We start from the raw sequence: 17,463 nt of genomic DNA, 5'->3' as shown, positions 1-17,463 counted from the left end.
GGCACAGCGGACACACCAGGAACCGCGGTGTTGGCCGTCGAATGGCGCTAGCTGCGCAGCATTTGTGCACCGCCGCCGTCAGTGTCAGCCAGTTTGCCGTGGCATACGGAGCTCCATCGCAGTCTTTAACACTGGTAGCATGCCGCGACAGCGTGGACGTGAACCGTATGTGCAGTTGACGGACTTTGAGCGAGGGCGTATAGTGGGCATGCGGGAGGCCGGGTGGACGTACCGCCGAATTGCTCAACACGTGGGGCGTGAGGTCTCCACAGTACATCGATGTTGTCGCCAGTGGTCGGCGGAAGGTGCACGTGCCCGTCGACCTGGGACCGGACCGCAGCGACGCACGGATGCACGCCAAGACCGTAGGATCCTACGCAGTGCCGTAGGGGACCGCACCGCCACTTCCCAGCAAATTAGGGACACTGTTGCTCCTGGGGTATCGGCGAGGACCATTCGCAACCGTCTCCATGAAGCTGGGCTACGGTCCCGCACACCGTTAGGCCGTCTTCCGCTCATGCCCCAACATCGTGCAGCCCGCCTCCAGTGGTGTCGCGACAGGCGTGAATGGAGGGACGAATGGAGACGTGTCGTCTTCAGCGATGAGAGTCGCTTCTGCCTTGGTGCCAATGATGGTCGTATGCGTGTTTGGCACCGTGCAGGTGAGCGCCACAATCAGGACTGCATACGACCGAGGCACACATGGCCAACACCCGGCATCATGGTGTGGGGAGCGATCTCCTACACTGGCCGTACACCACTGGTGATCGTCGAGGGGACACTGAATAGTGCACGGTACATCCAAACCGTCATCGAACCCATCGTTCTACCATTCCTAGACCGGCAAGGGAACATGCTGTTCCAACAGGACAATGCACGTCCGCATGTATCCCGTGCCACCCAACGTGCTCTAGAAGGTGTAAGTCAACTACCCTGGCCAGCAAGATCACCGGATCTGTCCCCCATCGAGCATATTTGGGACTGGATGAAGCGTCGTCTCACGAGGGTCTGCACGTCCAGCACGAACGCTGGTCCAACTGAGGCGCCAGGTGGAAATGGCATGGCAAGCCATTCCACAGGACTACATCCAGCATCTCTACGATCGTCTCCATGGGAGAATAGCATCCTGCATTGCTGCGAAAGGTGGATGTACACTGTACTAGTGCCGACATTGTGCATGCCCTGTTGCCTGTGTCTATGTGCCTGTGGTTCTGTCAGTGTGATCATGTGATGTATCTGACCCCAGGAATGTGTCAATAAAGTTTCCCCTTCCTGGGACAATGAATTCACGGTGTTCTTATTTCAATTTCCAGGAGTGTAGAATCACCGCGATTTGGCCTAACAAACGACTAATGAGGAGGACATATTCAATGCAGAAATCGAATATCTGAGAGTCGGATTTCTTTTCCATATCCATTGTCTAGGATATTGCAACAGTAAAAATCCTATGATTGCAACAGAACCAAATCTTCGAAAGTAGTATGTGCAGTTTTACACACATCCTTCCAACCACGAATACATTGAGCTGACAAAAGTCATGGGATAGTGACGGTAGTATATGGACTCAGGTGGTTCGTGTGAAAAGGTCTCCGATGTGATTACGACCGCACGACAGGAATTAACAAACTTGGAACGCGGAATAGGAGTTGGAGTTACAGACATTGGCCATTCCATTTCGGTTGTAGTTAGGGAATCCAGTATTTCGTGATACACAGTGTTAAAAGCTTGCCGAGAATGCCAAATTTCAGCCGTTACATCTCATTACAGTCAACGCAATGGTCGACGGCCTTCATTTAACGACCGAGAACAGCGCCGTTTGCTTAGAGCTGTCAGTACTAACATACTAGCAACATTGCTTGAAATAACCGCAGAAATCGATGTGGGACGTACGACAAATGCATTCGATAGAACAGTCCGCCAATATGTGGTACTAATGGGCTATGGTAGCAGACGACCGACGCGAGTGCCTTTGCTAACAGCACGACATCGCCCGCAGCGCCTCTCCTGGGCTCGTGACCATATGGTCTGTATCCCAAACGACTGGAGAATCATAACCTGGTCAGATGAGTCCCGATTTCAGTTGGTAGGAGTCGATGATACGATTGGGGTGTGGCGCAGACCACACAAAGCCATGGCCCGAAGTTGTCAACAAGGCACTGTGCAAGCTGGTCCCTAATGGTGTTTGCTGCGTTTACACGAAATGGACAAGGCCCTCTGGCCCAGCTGAACGCGTCACTGACTGAAAATGGTTATCCTCGGCTACGTGGAGAACATTTGCAATCATTCGTGGACGTCCCAAACATCGATGGAATTTTTATGAATGACATTGAGATATGTCACTGGGCCACAATTGTTCACGATTTGTTTGAAGAACATTCTGGACAGTTCTACCGAATGATTTGACCTTCCAGTTCACCCAGCATTACGGTCTAGGGCGCTGTAGTCATGGACTGTGCGGCTGGTCCCAGCGGAGGTTCGAGTCCTCCCTCGGGCACGGGTGTGTGTGTTCTTCATAAGGATAATTTAGGTTAAGTAGTGAGTAAGCTTAGAGACTGATGACCTTAGCAGTTAAGTCCCACAAGATTTCACACACATTTGAACTTTTTTTTACCCAGCATTAATCCCGCTGAATGTTTATTGACATAATCGAAAAGTCAGTTCGTGAACAAAATCTTGCACTGGTAGCACTTTAGCTATTACGGACGGCTGTTGAGGCAGCATGGCTCAGTATTTCTGTAAGGGTCTTCCAACGACTTGGTGAGCCAGTGCCACGTCAAGTTATTGCACTACGCCGGTTAATAGGAGGTATCACATGACTTTTGTCACCTCAGCTTATATAGAGACTGGTGTTGTTATTAAGTTAACGGATGCGCAGCAGTGTCATCACCACCATATCTCATTTAATACGCAGTGACTGATTGAACATTTGTGAAAATATGATAAAAATAATAAAACAGGTAATAATTCATAAATGAGACGAGTAAAAAATACATAAAAATGTAAATAAAATGTGTGAAGTAGAAGCACTCTTCTATAACGTGGTGTTGAAATGCTCGTACATCACAAGCATTCTACAGTGGCGGATCCCAATTCCCAGTAAGGAAATCATGCTTCAGTCTCAGTCATATAGTTACTTTAAAAGAACATCAATCTGCTCCAGTGGGTGGAAGGAGCAACTCGTTGGCTTAGTCGCTACTAGTTATGGCCCTCTTCTAGTCACTTATTCTCCAAATGACGCATGGCCCTTTGCGTCAACAGCAACGCCAATATATTTAGGCCAAAATGCCATTCTACCACAAAATGTGTAGTGCAGACTACATTGGCTGCTAAACCGGCCGTTCGTCGCCCAAGTAGCTCAGCTGCCTTGTACCCAATAGAGAACCACTGTCTATAACATACGTAGTGGACCTTATATTGGGTTCACACCACAACTTTATGCTTCGGATTAACGGTCAGTTTCGTCGTAGCATGTGGGCAACTCAGGAAAGCTCCTTTCATGGTCTAGCTGCCCACATGAAATGAAATATCAGTTCCTTACAACCATGCACGTACCAGTATAAGTGCCACATAATTAGGCTGCCTGTAGATTGACACTGATGGCTGACCAGAGTGATCACAGGTCTGCATATAATACTTGTTCTATAAGCAACTATAGTCAGATAGCATCATCGCACACGTGTAAATATCAGTTACATTAAGAAACTAACACATTGACTAGTCTCAACTTTTATCGATACGTCGTGCCGATGATCTATGTAAACGACTAAACTACTCTACCTTAGAGGGTGTTTCTACATTCAGTTTACTGCTAGGAAATTTACAGAAAGCTAATTGTGTGAATAGTAACCAATTTCCAGACTGGGATAGCATAGATACTTAACTCGACAGTGATTCAGCCAACGCATCCATCCACGAATTTGACTCAAGGGACCTAGGGAAACAAAGAGACCAAAATTTGGTCGACACGAATGACACGAGTTTACTTTGCCACGGAGCACCACACTCTGTAGAAGATGTACATTTCGAAAATTAGATACACAACTGACCTGTAAATTGTAAATGGCTTCTTGTTGCAATTGTTAACGAAGAAAATATGACATTTCCAATACTTAATGTGTTGGCCTGAAAATTCCACATCGGTTATCATGTCTTTTTGGGACGGCGATTTGGTACTCATTTCATAGACGGATCAGCTATCTTCAGAGAACAAATGATATTGCAGTAGGGAACTAAATAAATTCATTACATGACGTGCCCCGCGATGTTCCGAAAATGTTTAATGTTGTCCTGTGAAGAACCTTAAAATATTGTTTATTGGTTTTTAGAACGGCCTGATATGAAAACTATCACATACCAGAGTATGACGACAGCTAACTGACTTAAACTAATAATCTTCTCGTAACAGACTACGCCGACGATCCTGATTCAAACTATCAGTTTCTTTTTTTTTTTTTTTTCTTGTGAAGCCTCAGGCACACTTAGTAGTCCTATGAATTATACCTCTATTCCAAATGACACGTCATGGTATGATAATTCTTGTCTCTGCTTTTGTATTCAGTTACAAAAATCATTCACCTCCTTTAGTTACAAAATACCATAAATTCTTAGCAAGTCTACGGCTATACAATGGGTACGTTTCTGTGTGTGTGTGTGTGTGTGTGTGTGTGTGTGTGTGTGTGTGTGTGTGTGTGCGCGCGCGCGCGCGCTTGCGCGGGCGCGTGTACTTGTATGCGTGTGTGTGGAGTGAGGGGTATCCATATTTTAAGTAGAGTATCTTTAAATATCGCATTTTAGAAAACATTTCTACGTTTCAAACGTTTCATAACATCAACCCTGACTGAAGTAAAAGATGTTGTCAACACGATGAGGCACTTAACAAACTCCAGTGTAGACGTTATAAGATAGAGGTCGTGCATTATGGAGAGGTTAACTATTGAAATTTTGGGTGAGCACTTACCTGGAAGAGTAGAAAAACATATTACTTCCCCCCACATACACCTCACGAAATGACCAAGGCGAGAAAATCCAAGAAATTAAAACTAATACAGGTGATTTACTGTCAATCATTATGCCTACACCCCACATGCGAGTGGAACGTGGAACTTGGGTACAGTTAGTCGTACTAGAAGTACCCTCCGGGACATCGTTAGGTGCGCATACTAATAAATCGCTGTGGAAAGTGTAATTCTCTGTAGCTAGTTGTGCGCGTGCTATGACACAAAGAAAAACAATGCATTAACAGAATGTGTCATTGCAGTATATATTACCGGAGTCACATTCTCACGTTCTTACAATTTTAACTAAATAAAAATTTCCACACGGAACTCGCCAATGGAAGTGTTTCCATTAAAAAATATAACAATTATTTTTAATCATGATCCCAAGGTAAAATGATATTTCTCTCTTTGTGCTATCTGAAGTCGACTTCCTCTCTTAGAGGTTAGCGTTGTTGGCACATACCTGAATGAATTGGTGTTCCGTGAAACAGCGAGAAATAGCCGTACCGAGAACTGTGAGCTTATTGAAGCACAAGACCGAGAATCTCTCCGTCCATCTTTTGTCCGATACAATAGGAGTTTGGAGTACTTATATTCTGCGCTGGCTATTGTATAGTCCCAGAGGAATAGCGCCATGGCCATAATCCGTAAGACTAGAACAACCGCCATTGTCTCCGTTATTTCCAAGTACCTGAAGGCGGTACGTCAACAAGTGCACAATTTCGGTAGTCTGGAGTGAATACAGGCACGCTCTTTATGCGCCTTCTCGTAAGTAATTCGAAACAGTTTTTTGATACAACACCAACTTTTGAACTTCTGCTGTAGTGAGATGTTAATAATATTTATCGCATGATGGTTACATTCGATGTACCGATGTGTCGTTTTTGATCCTCAGTTGTAATTCAGAAGGGTAAAATAAAAGCCAGTCAGTTCACCGAAAAGGGTTTTAAAAGATCACTAAGTGCTGATGACGTTTCGTTTATAGCATTGAAACATACCTTCCGCGTAGGTAATGTAAACGATTCATAGTAGCGTGGAGTTAAGATATTGGAAGCATTGAAGAGTTGTAGTAGGCTCTCTGGAATAGCGGGCATGATCACATGAATTTAGACGCCAGACCTCTCTCGAAATGTTGTTCATCCACAGGCTTCCTGTTTTCGTAAAAAATATTTTACCGATGCGACCTCCTGAAGTATGAAATGTTCCGATTGTAGAGCTTCTACTTTCAAGTAGTCATTCGACCTTGACGGTTTCTGTGGCCGAGCGGTTCTAGGCGCTTCAGCCCGGAACCGCGCTGCTGCTGCGGTCGCGGGTTCGAATCCAGCCTCGGGCATGGATGTGTGTGATGTCCTTCGGTTAGTTAGGTTTAAGTACTTCTAAGTCTAGGGGACTGATGACCTCAGATGTTAAGTCCCATAGTGCTTGGAGCCATTTGAACCTTCGAACTTTTGCGGTGTGATGATCTCAGGTATTCGCGTGGAATGGTGTTTCTTTGTACAGCATGAAGAGGGCTTGGTTATCGTTCTACGGCTGCTTAGACGTTGTTATTGTGTTTAGTGTTGTTATGGCTGCCAGACACCGAAAAATTGAATGTCACGCTGTTTTGTAGCACCTCTACTGCGATTACATTCCGAGGTATCCGACGTCATTCCGCGTCGTGCGCAGCATTCTGTCCGTTGCAGTTGATCCTGGCGACATCTACAAGTACTTCATCTCAGTATATGGACTTCAGAGTAAACCCCTGGGACGGTGGCCTATAGGTAGGTCAATTGCTGCGCGGCTTCAGGAACGTTCGTCACGTCTTCCCCAGCTAATGTTGCTCCTAGATACTCCCTCCGTTCTCTGCCTGTATCTCATTTAGCACACAACCTTTCACGCCAAAATATGTCAATTACGAAAATACTGTTCCAGTTCAGAAGCCAGCCCTATACCGGTGTTAGTCGGTCTCCTATGTACTCTTCTCTGTTAGGAATAGTATTCAAACGTGTTGTGATATCACCTGTGGAAAAAGAGTTCAGTCTTAAGCCACTGGTACTAGGACAGTGCCTTCTAACTTGAACGTTGAGTGTGCCGAGTTCAACGTGCTGCTGAACGCTGAGAAACGATGCGACTTGTGCATACGGTACGTGTTCTCAACATGGTATAGGCGATCGCAGCGCGCTCCAGCGGCAGTTGTCGGCTGTCGCACATCAAACTGTGTACGAAATGGAGGGGCGTAAAGTCCTACTTTATCTTTGTTAAAAGGCACGTTGGTTCCCTTGTCCATATGCTAGTCATGTTATTCTGTCTGTAATACACGTAAATAAGAACTTCAATATCCATAGCCATATTATAAGGCAAAAAGGAAAGTACCACGTCCACTCAATAAGGACATGGGTTTATACAAGTTCCATTACAAAAACTGCGATACAAATTTACAGTAGTTTTGCATATAAGATAAAAATTATTTCATCATTCTCACTTATTAAAAAAATTCTTTTGCCAATCTTACTTGATCACTTTTCTTATTCAACAGTAGAATCCTTGTTACCGATAGGATAAAACAGTTTAGCCTAGGTCGAATCAGATTATCCTTGCTAGAATTTGCATGCTTTAGGATAAACTGGTACGTCCTAGTCTGAACTAAACTTGCCTAGTTGGAACGCATGTCGCTGCCTGTACGAACGGGGAATCCCCGAATCATCTCTGACTTGCCCCTCGCACCTCTCAACCGCTCTTCGCTCGCACTGTTCTTTGTTTTGAACGTTATTTTGCATCGCCGAGTGCGCGTGTTAAGTTGCTGGTTGCGTTTAAATGATTTTATTATAATCCTAGCATAATTATTGTGAAGCGTTCCATCATGGATGAGCCTTCGTGTAGTAGACAAGTCAATCAAAAGCTATGGAGAGAAAAGTTTCTGGAAGAAATTTCGCAGAGTGAAAACAAACGGGTTATCAGTAGACGAATATGCAGATTTTATTAAACAAGTAGAAGACGCGGAAAAGTTGGAGAAAAGAATATCATTACAAAAAAGAATACTGAAACGATTTGCTGTTTTGAAAATTGGTGAAGTGAAAAAACTAATTGCACGGTGTGAAGGGAACATAAAATACTTTGTTCCAGCTGATGAACTTTATGATGTGATTGACGCAGCTCATGTAGTTGTGGGTCGTGGTGGTCGCGATAGGATGTTAGCCGATACATCAAAAAAATATGCCAATATCGCAAAGGAAATGATATGCCTCTATTTATAAATGTGTGATGTTTGTCAACAAAAGGAGACAAAAAAGGAAAGAAGGCTAGTTTCAAAGCCAGTTCTCCATTCGGAAATGAATAGCAGATGGCAAGTCGATTTGATTGATTTCCAAACACAACCAGACGGGAATTTAAATTTCATTCTAGTTTACCAAGACTATTTCACAAAATTTGTTCTCCTTCATGCGTTAACATCAAAGAGGGCTGAAGAAGTGGCTTATCATTTGAATGACATATTCCTATCTGTAGGGGCGCCGTGCATTCTTCGATCTGATAATGGCAGAGAATTTGTCAATAATGTTATAAGTGAACTCGCAAAGCTTTGGTCAGAACTGAAAATTGTGCATGGAAAACCAAGGCACAGCCGAAGTCAGGGCTCTGTTGAACGTGCCAATCAGGACATGGAAAATACGATAAGTTCTTGGTTAAAGGACAACAATTCGACGGAGTGGTCGAAAGGATTAAGGAATGGCCAATTCATGAAAAATCGAACATACCACTCTGGCATAAAACAATCACCTCACAATGCGTTATTCGGAATCGAAACTACAGTAGGACTTTCCACTTCCTCGTTGCCTCAAGAAATCATAAATGATATTCAGGATGAAGATGACCTAAAGAAGGCAATCGAAGATGACAGCAATACTGAACAGTACGAAGACAGTGATATAGTGATGATGATAACATTGTGAAAATTGACACAAACGACATTCAAAATGCTAGAAAAATTCCGACAGAAAATTTAAGAAACCAAGCTAAAAGAATGAAAGCTTCCTCTCATCCACCAGCTGACATTGGAGACAACTGAACCATACCGATTCCTGATGTAGATAAAGGCAGAGGTGACCTTCGAAATCTAATTGGAGTAATACTTCAAAACACTGATGAGGACCTGTACAAAGCTGGCAACAAACATGGCGTACTTCAAAAACATTATTGCAGGTATAATTTTATTAAAATTTCCATAACTATTTGTAATAAAATATTAAAAATATTTATTTTAATTTCTTTTTTATTTTTCTAGAACTGATTTCGACGTCTGCATTCAGAAATTTTTAGATGTGGGAGATATTAAAATATCTTTAAGGACTGCAGCCACAAAACATTCTGTTGTATCAGGACAAGGCTTCGTGAAACGCACTTGCATGAAAAACTATATAACAAACAAATGAAGTTGTAAGAAAAACAAGTACTCTGTAATTCTAAGTGCAACCAAAGTAAACCTTGCAAAAATAAGTAAATAAGCAAATTGCAGATAAGGTGATTTTTGTGGATGGATATATGAAAGTTGATCTAGTGATAGATGTGAATTTACTGATTAGCTATTAAATAACTTTAATGAATCATATTGACTATTTTGTATCTATTGCTTTATTCAATTTACTTTGAAAAGCTTATATAAGATACAAATTAATTGAAACTAGTTCTGATTAGGATGTACCAGTTCATCCTAAAGCATGTAAACTCTAACTAGGATAAACCGATTCGACCTAGGCTGAACTGTTTATCCTATCGTCAAAAGGATGAATGAGTTTGACCTAGGCGAAACTAGTTCATCCTAAAATCGGGTTTGGCTGGTGACATACATACATACGGGCCTTCAACTGAAAGCCAATATGACGTCTCCGGACGCTGTACTGCAGAGAGATGGCGTTCATGTGACACAGGTGACGTTGTTCCATCTCACTGATCGACGTTCAAACGTACGTTCAATAATATCTGTGATGCTAGACGTTTCTCTGCACGTTCGGAAAGACTCCCGATCATACTTTCTCCACACTATGATGCCAGAAACGCGGCACGCTCAACATCCGTGGACGCGGTCCTTGTGCCAGAGGCTTTACCTTTGCAGGATTCCAAAGGGCGCTTAAGGCTCTCATTTGTAACCGGTCAGGCGCTTGTACATCACACGAATTCCACATTGCGAACTGCCGCATCTCTCTGTAGGGCAGTGAATTAATTATTTTTTTCATTGCTTCACAATGTTCTTATGCCCCGCTGCATTCGACAGCTGCTCTACAGCTCATTTGCGTCATCACACGACTTACTTATATTTTGTCCACCAAATGAAATCAACGAAATACCTAAAGGTGTAGTTCAACACCTAGCGGGCTCACTCGCACTGAAGTGAGCCGACCCGCTTCGAACGCTTGCGACGAAATAACGACTCTTTGTCTAGCCACGGGTCATCCCGAGTGTGCTTTCATAGTGTTTCTCACCCTCGTTTAAGTAATTACCGAACTAGTTCCCAATCTCTGCCGCATGAGGTGCGACACACGATGCAAACAGATTACGCAATGTTATAACACGAAGAAACACGGAACCAAAGTCAACTCATTTCACAGATAGATGGCACACACGACTTTCCACACTTAGGTTTAACTAACAACTATGGCTGCTGAAAATATTTCTGGTGACAAGATTAAAACAACATAATGACTGTCAAATCATGAAAGTGACACACGACATAAAAAAGAAGAGGGAGAGAAGAGGACAGCAGAAAGTATAAAGGGTTTCAATAGCAAATTACTGAATCCATATAATGTGAGCCAATCGTCTTATCTCCCAGATAGGTAAAAGTATCTTAAAAACACGAATCATGCTTGAAACGCACTGAATCTTTAGAATTTTATGAAATGTCTTTCCATTCGACTGTTGTTAACAGTTTATAGTTGTAGTTATAAAAAGACATACTCATAACTTACTGAGAAATAACAATATGGCTTTATTTATATTTATAATGGGATAATTGCTGGTCGTTCAACCTAGACGTCAGTTGTTAAAAAGAAATTTAACATATCTATTAGCTGTCCACAGACAAAGATTACGTTGATTATAAATACTTCAATGTAGAAAATTAAACTGCAGTTTTGTTGTAAAGTTCTCATTTGAAGTACGAAGAATATTTCATCACATTTACTGCAGATTATGCCAGATAGTCCCTAGATTCATATAATGCAATAAATCAACAGTTGCTATAACAACTGGCTTATGAACATAATAGACATTGCAATGTCATCCTATCCTCTCCCCCCCCCCCCCCCTTTCCCCAGTCCCCCCGTAAGGAAAGTCTCTTCAACGGCTTATAGTACTTGATATCTTAACAGCAGTGTTGTTGATTATTTGTAACTGATCATCTATTGATATCCAAGCACTTAAATGCATTATGGCTTCCACATCTACTATGGTTAATGTGGAAAGCACAGGTAGCTCGACATGGTAATCTACAGAGAATAAGTAGTATTTATATTCCACAGTGAAAGGCTTAGCAGATTTTTCCATCACAGTGAAATCTATTTAATGACTTTAATCATGCATTAATCAAAAAAATGCTTCATTGCTATATCTTAATCCTTCATTTTTGATGAAAAAGGCAACTTAACAAATGATTTCTAATTTCTCGTAATCAACGAAATTGAAACACGTGCTTCTTAACGTACGTCAAACTTACCAGTCGTGAATTTAACTTGCTAGTTTCCAAAGAGACAATGAATATTTTTCATACTATAGTAATGCATGGAAAACTGTAATTTAGCATTCAGGCACTGGTAAGAAGACATAAATATAAGTTTTTAATGCGACTCACTCACCAGTGGCAAGAGATTTCGCCTGTGACGACGGCGGCTCGAGTACGATAAGCACAGACGCCACGGCGGCCGCGAGATAGTTCGGAGGCAGCATCCTGTTGCAGCAGCGTCGCAGGTCCGGAACCGCCAGCCGCTGCGCGCGCTCTGCGTGTTGCCTACAGGCGGCCGGTAGGGGCGCGCACAACCATCCCCTCCACGGCCTGGATCGGCACCGACGCGACTGCTGAAGGCGAGGTAGTAGGCATTGTCCGCCGACGCAAAGTGTGACAGTTTCACCTCTACTGATTGCACCTCAAATCCAATACGTGTCGAATGCTACAACATATTGTAACAAAGTATCAAATCTGAATGTTACAACATTAAGACTTCAGTTCTTTTATTGACAATTTGTGAAAGATGAAATACACCACAGGTGAATAGGTTTGCAGACGACCGGCACTCTCAAATGCATTTCATTTTATGACGTTAACTACGCCATCTGTAGTCATATTTGAAATGTTGAAAGTTAATGTCTTGTAGGCTTGTGCTGCAACAAAAGCCTCACAAAGTAGAAAAATGGCTTCCCCAAAAAATTAGCATTGGCTATGGACCATACAATATGACACCACTATCATGCTCCCCCTCAAATTATTGTAGCATGATTTTGGCCATGCGACAGCAGCAGGAATCCTGCGGCAAGATGACATCACTGTCTGGTAATACATCAAGCATGAAGGCAAGTAAGAGCTCCACATTATTTACGTAGTCTGCAGCTGTTCAGGTACCTTCGACTATTAGCAAAGCTCTCAATGGAAGCCTAGGTGAATGACCCTTATATCATCACACCGTCCCTACCCAGGGGCCGCTCCTCAGTGCATGTTTCGAGCACACGTTAACCTGGATGATGGCGAATTCAGACACGATCATCGACTCATAATACCAGTCGACACATTTTCCTTGATACATTGTGCAACATCAATGATCCCGCGTCTACTGCAATTGTAATTGGCAATGTCGTTGGGTCAACTAGGGAACACTTAAGCGTACTCTGCTGCAAGCCCCATTTTCAGCAATGTGCGTGTGCTTTGGAATACTTGTTCCTACGTCAGAATTGAGCTGTTTCGTTAGATCTGTTACAGATCGCCGCCTATCGTGCTTTACAAAGCAGGCAGGCCTCCGACCACGACGTTCTGTAATAGTACCTGGATGTCCCACAACTTCTCACTATTCGTGGTTCACCGCCCTGCAACCACTACAACATAATTTTCTCAGCTGCCCATGTGTGCTATACCTGTTTGCTTTGCAGTCCCTCACCCAATAACCGTTTCCTGGCGGAAAGGAGTTCTATTTGGCTGAAGATAATGGGCTGGGTTTCCCCTAACTCTCCTAAGAGATGCTGATGGATTCCACTCAGCTGATATTGTTGTTGTTGTTGTTGTGGTCTTCAGTCCTGAGACTGGTTTGATGCAGCTCTCCATGCTACTCTATCCTGTGCAAGCTTCTTCATCTCCCAGTACCTACTTATAACATGTCCTACCAACCGATCCCTTCTTCTAGTCAAGTTGTGCCACAAGCTCCTCTTCTCCCCAATTCTATTCAATACCTCCTCATTAGTTATGTGATCTACCTGTCTAATCTTCAGCATTCTTCTGTAGCACCACATTTCGAAAGCTTCTATTCTCTTCTTGTCTAAACTATTTATCGTCCACGTTTCACTTCCATACATGGCTACACTCCATACAAATACTTTCAGAAATGACTTCCTGACACTTAAATCTACACTCGATGTTAACAAATTTTTCTTCTTCAGAAACGCTTTCCTTGCCATTTCCAGTCTACATTTTATAGCCTCTCTACTTCGACCATCATCAGTTATTTTGCTCCCCAAATAGCAAAACTCCTTCACTACTTTAAGTGTCTCATTTCCTAATCTAATTCCCTCAGCATCACCCGACTTAATTCGACTACATTCCATTATCCTCGTTTTGCTTTTGTTGATGTTCATCTTATGCCCTCCTTTCAAGACACTGTCCATTCCGTTCAACTGCTCCTCCAAGTCCTTTGCTGTCTCTGACAGAATTGCAATGTCATCGGCGAACCTCGAAGTTTTTATTTCTTCTCCATGGATTTTAATACCTACTCCGAACTTTTCTTTTGTTTCCTTTATTGCTTGCTCAATGTAACCACTACTTCCCTTTCATACCACTCGACTCTTATAACTGCCATCTGCTTTCTGTACAAACTGTAAATAGCCTTTCGCTCCCTGTATTTTACCCCTGCCACCTTTAGAATTTGAAAGAGAGTATTCCAATCAACATCGTCAAAAGCTTCCTCTAAGTCTACAAATGTTAGAAACGTAGGTCTGCCTTTCCTTAATCTTTCTTCTAAGACAAGTCGTAAGGCCAGTATTGCCTCACGTGTTCCAACATTTCTACGGAATCCAAACTGATCTTCCCCGAGGTCAGCTTCTATCAGTTTTTCCATTCGTCTGTAAAGAATTCGCGTTAGTATTTTGCAGCTGTGACTTATTAAACTGATAGTTCGGTAATTTTCTCATCTGTCAACACCTGCTTTCTTTGGGATTGGAATTATTATATTCTTCTTGAAGTCTGAGGGTATTTCGCCTGTCTCATACATCTTGCTCACCAGATGGTAGAGTTTTGTAAGAACTGGCTCTCCCAAGGCTGTCAGTAGTTCTAATGGAATGTTGTCTACTCCGGGGGCCTTGTTTCGACTCAGGTCTATCAGTGCTCTGTCAAACTCTTCACGCAGTATCATATCTCCCATTTCATGTTCATCTACATCCTCTTCCATTTCCATAATATTGTCCTCAAGTACATCGCCCTTGTATAGACCCTCTATATACTCCTTCCACCTTTCTGCTTTCCCTTCTTTGCCTAGAACTGGGTTTCTACATCCTTACATTTGTCCTCAAGCCATCCCTGCTTAGCCATTTTGCACTTCCTGTCGATATCATTTTTGAGACGTTTGTATTTCGTATTGCCTGCTTCATTTACTGTATTTTTATATTTTCTCCTGTCATCAATTAAATTCAATATTTCTTCTGTTACCCAAGGGTTTCTACTAGCCCTCGTCTTTTTACCTATTTAATCCTCTGCTACTTTCACTATTTCATCCCTCAAAGTTACCCATTCTTCTTCTACTGTCTTTCCTCCATTCCTGTCAATTGTTTCCTTATGCTCTCCCTGAAACTCTGTACAACCTCTGGTTCTTTCAGTTTATCCAGGTTCCATCTCCTTAAATTCCCACCTTTTTGCAGTTTCTTCAGTTCATAACCAATAGATTATGGTCAGAGTCCACATCTGCTCCTGGAAATGTCTTACAATTTAAAACCTGGTTCCTAAATCTCTGCCTTACCATTATATAATCTATCTGATATCTTTTAGTATCTCCAGGGCTCTTCCATGTATACAACCTTCTTTCATGATTCTTAAACCAAGTGTTAGCTATGATTAAGTTATGCTCTGCGCAGAATTCTGCCAGGCGGCTTCCTCTTTCATTTCTTAGCCCCAGTCCATATTCACCTACTATGTTTCCTTCTCTCCCTTCTCCTATGCTTGAATTCCAGTCACCCATGACTAATAAATTTTCGTCTCCCTTCACTACCTGAATAATTTCTTTTATCTCATCATACATTTCATCAATTTCTTCGTCATCTGCAGAGCTATTTGGCATATAAACTTGTACTACTGTAGTAGGCGTGGGCTTCGTGTCTATCTTGGCCACAATAATTCGTTCACTATGCTGTTTGTAGTATCTTACCCGTACTCCTATTTTTTTATTCTTTATTAAACCTAATCCTGCATTACCCCTATTTGATTTTGTATTTATAACCCTGTATTCACCTGACCAAAAGTCTTGTTCCTCCTGCCACCGCAGTTCACTAATTCCCACTGTATCTAACTTTAACCTATCCATTTCCCTTTTTAAATTTTCTAATCTACCTGCTCGATTAAGGGATCTGACATTCCACGCTCCGATCCGTAGAACGCCAGTTTTCTTTCTCCTGATAACAACGTCTTCCTGAGTAGTCCCCGCCCGGAGATCCGAATGGGGGACTATTTTACCTCCGGAATATTTTACCCAAGAGGACGCCATCATCATTTAATCATACAATAAAGCTGCACGCCCTCGGGAAAAATTACGGCTCTAGTTTCCCCTTGCTTTCAGCCGTTCGCAGTACGAGAATAGCAAGGCTATTTTGGTTAGTGTTACAAGGCCAGATCAGTCAATCACCCAGACTGTTGCCCCTGCAACTACTGAAAAGGCTGCTGCCCCTCTTCAGGAACCACATGTTTGTCTGGCGTCTCAACAGATACCCCTCCGTTGTGGTTGCACCTACGGTACGGCTATCTGTATCGTTGAGGCACTCAAGCCTCCCCACCAACGCCAAGGTCCATGGTTCATGGGGTGCCGCTGATATTACGAGTGAGTATTTTCTACATGATGGCCGATGTTATAAGCACATTTGGTGGAGAAATTTCTTAGTGTACTGCCGTGAAGCAGAACATTACAGAAGCGCTTTAAGAGGGCGTAGGAAGTTCAGAAATGGCTCTGAGCACTATGGGACTTAACTTCTAAGGTCATCAGTCCCCTAGAACTTAGAACTACTTAAAGCTAACTAACCTAAGGACATCACACACATCCATGCCCGAGGCAGGATTCGAACCTGCGACCGTAGCGGTACCGCGGTTGCAGACTGTAGCGCCTAGAACCGCTGGGCCATTTCGGCCCGCGCGTAGGAAGTAGCTAATGAAAATGTATACATTCCGCTCCTGGTTCAGACTGGCTACAAGGCTAAACCGTTAAATAATTTCATGGAGCTGCTTCGGCGCTCGAGACGTGCAGGGAGTTGGTAGACAGCCTTTGTAGTCTTTGGAAATCGTGCGCCCTTTGTGACGGAGCAGCTGTTTTCGTGATGTCCGAGGGGCTCTCAATAAGTATCTTTAGGCGGAAAATCAGAGCAACGCTTTCATAGACACTTGCGGAATGTCTACGGAGATCTGGCAGTGAACAAAAGCAGCATGAGTTGCTGGGCGAGGCGTCTATCATCATCGCAACAAGGTCGTGTGAACCTGTCCTATCTCCCACGTGCCGCACGACCGCACGCAGCTGTATCCTGCAATTCTCGAATATGCAGACATTCTCATTAGATGTTATCGAAGGATTACAATCACACACGTCACTGCACAACTGAACACCTCTCCTGGTAGTGTTGACACAGTTGACCACCTGTTGGGACACTGAAATGTGTGTGCCTGATGGGTTAATCGCCGCTTAACAGCAGATCATAAAGAGCAACGATGGACCATCTGTCGGGAGTTGCTTGCGCGTTAAGAGGTTGATCGTGACAATTTTTTGTCGGACATTCTTACAGGCCAAGAAACGTGGTTTTGTCACTTCAAACCGGAAACAAAACGGCGATACATGGAGTTGCGCTAGACCACCCCTCTGCCGAAGATGAAGTTCGAAGCCACTCCCTCAGCCGGTATACTGTCCGCCCCCGGTAGCTGAGTGGTCAGTGCGACAGACTGTCAACCCTAAGGGCCCGGGTTCGATTCCCGGCTGGGTGATGGAGCCCCTTAGAAAAAAAATAGCGTAAAGGTCGGGGAAGAAGGCCAGTGTTCACTCTGTCTGCTTGCCGG

At 43.3% G+C, this 17,463-nt stretch overlaps 1 protein-coding gene across 1 annotated transcript in view; it reads right to left on the bottom strand.

Annotated features, from left to right (window-relative positions):
* Positions 1-11,940, bottom strand: part of LOC124546369 (fibulin-1-like) — a 57,193-nt gene extending 45,253 nt beyond the window's left edge. Inside the window, exon 1 of the mRNA XM_047125033.1 lies at positions 11,822-11,940. Within this exon, the coding sequence (XP_046980989.1) occupies positions 11,822-11,912 (91 nt within the window). The 5' untranslated portion in view covers positions 11,913-11,940. The remainder of the gene's footprint in view (positions 1-11,821) is intronic.
* Between the last annotated feature and the right edge of the window lie 5,523 nt (positions 11,941-17,463).

This window comes from Schistocerca americana, chromosome 1 (assembly GCF_021461395.2).
Source record: "Schistocerca americana isolate TAMUIC-IGC-003095 chromosome 1, iqSchAmer2.1, whole genome shotgun sequence".
NCBI lineage: Eukaryota > Metazoa > Arthropoda > Insecta > Orthoptera > Acrididae > Schistocerca > Schistocerca americana.
The sequence above is the reverse complement of the archived record's forward strand: the minus strand, read 5'-3'. Positions and strand labels throughout refer to the sequence as shown.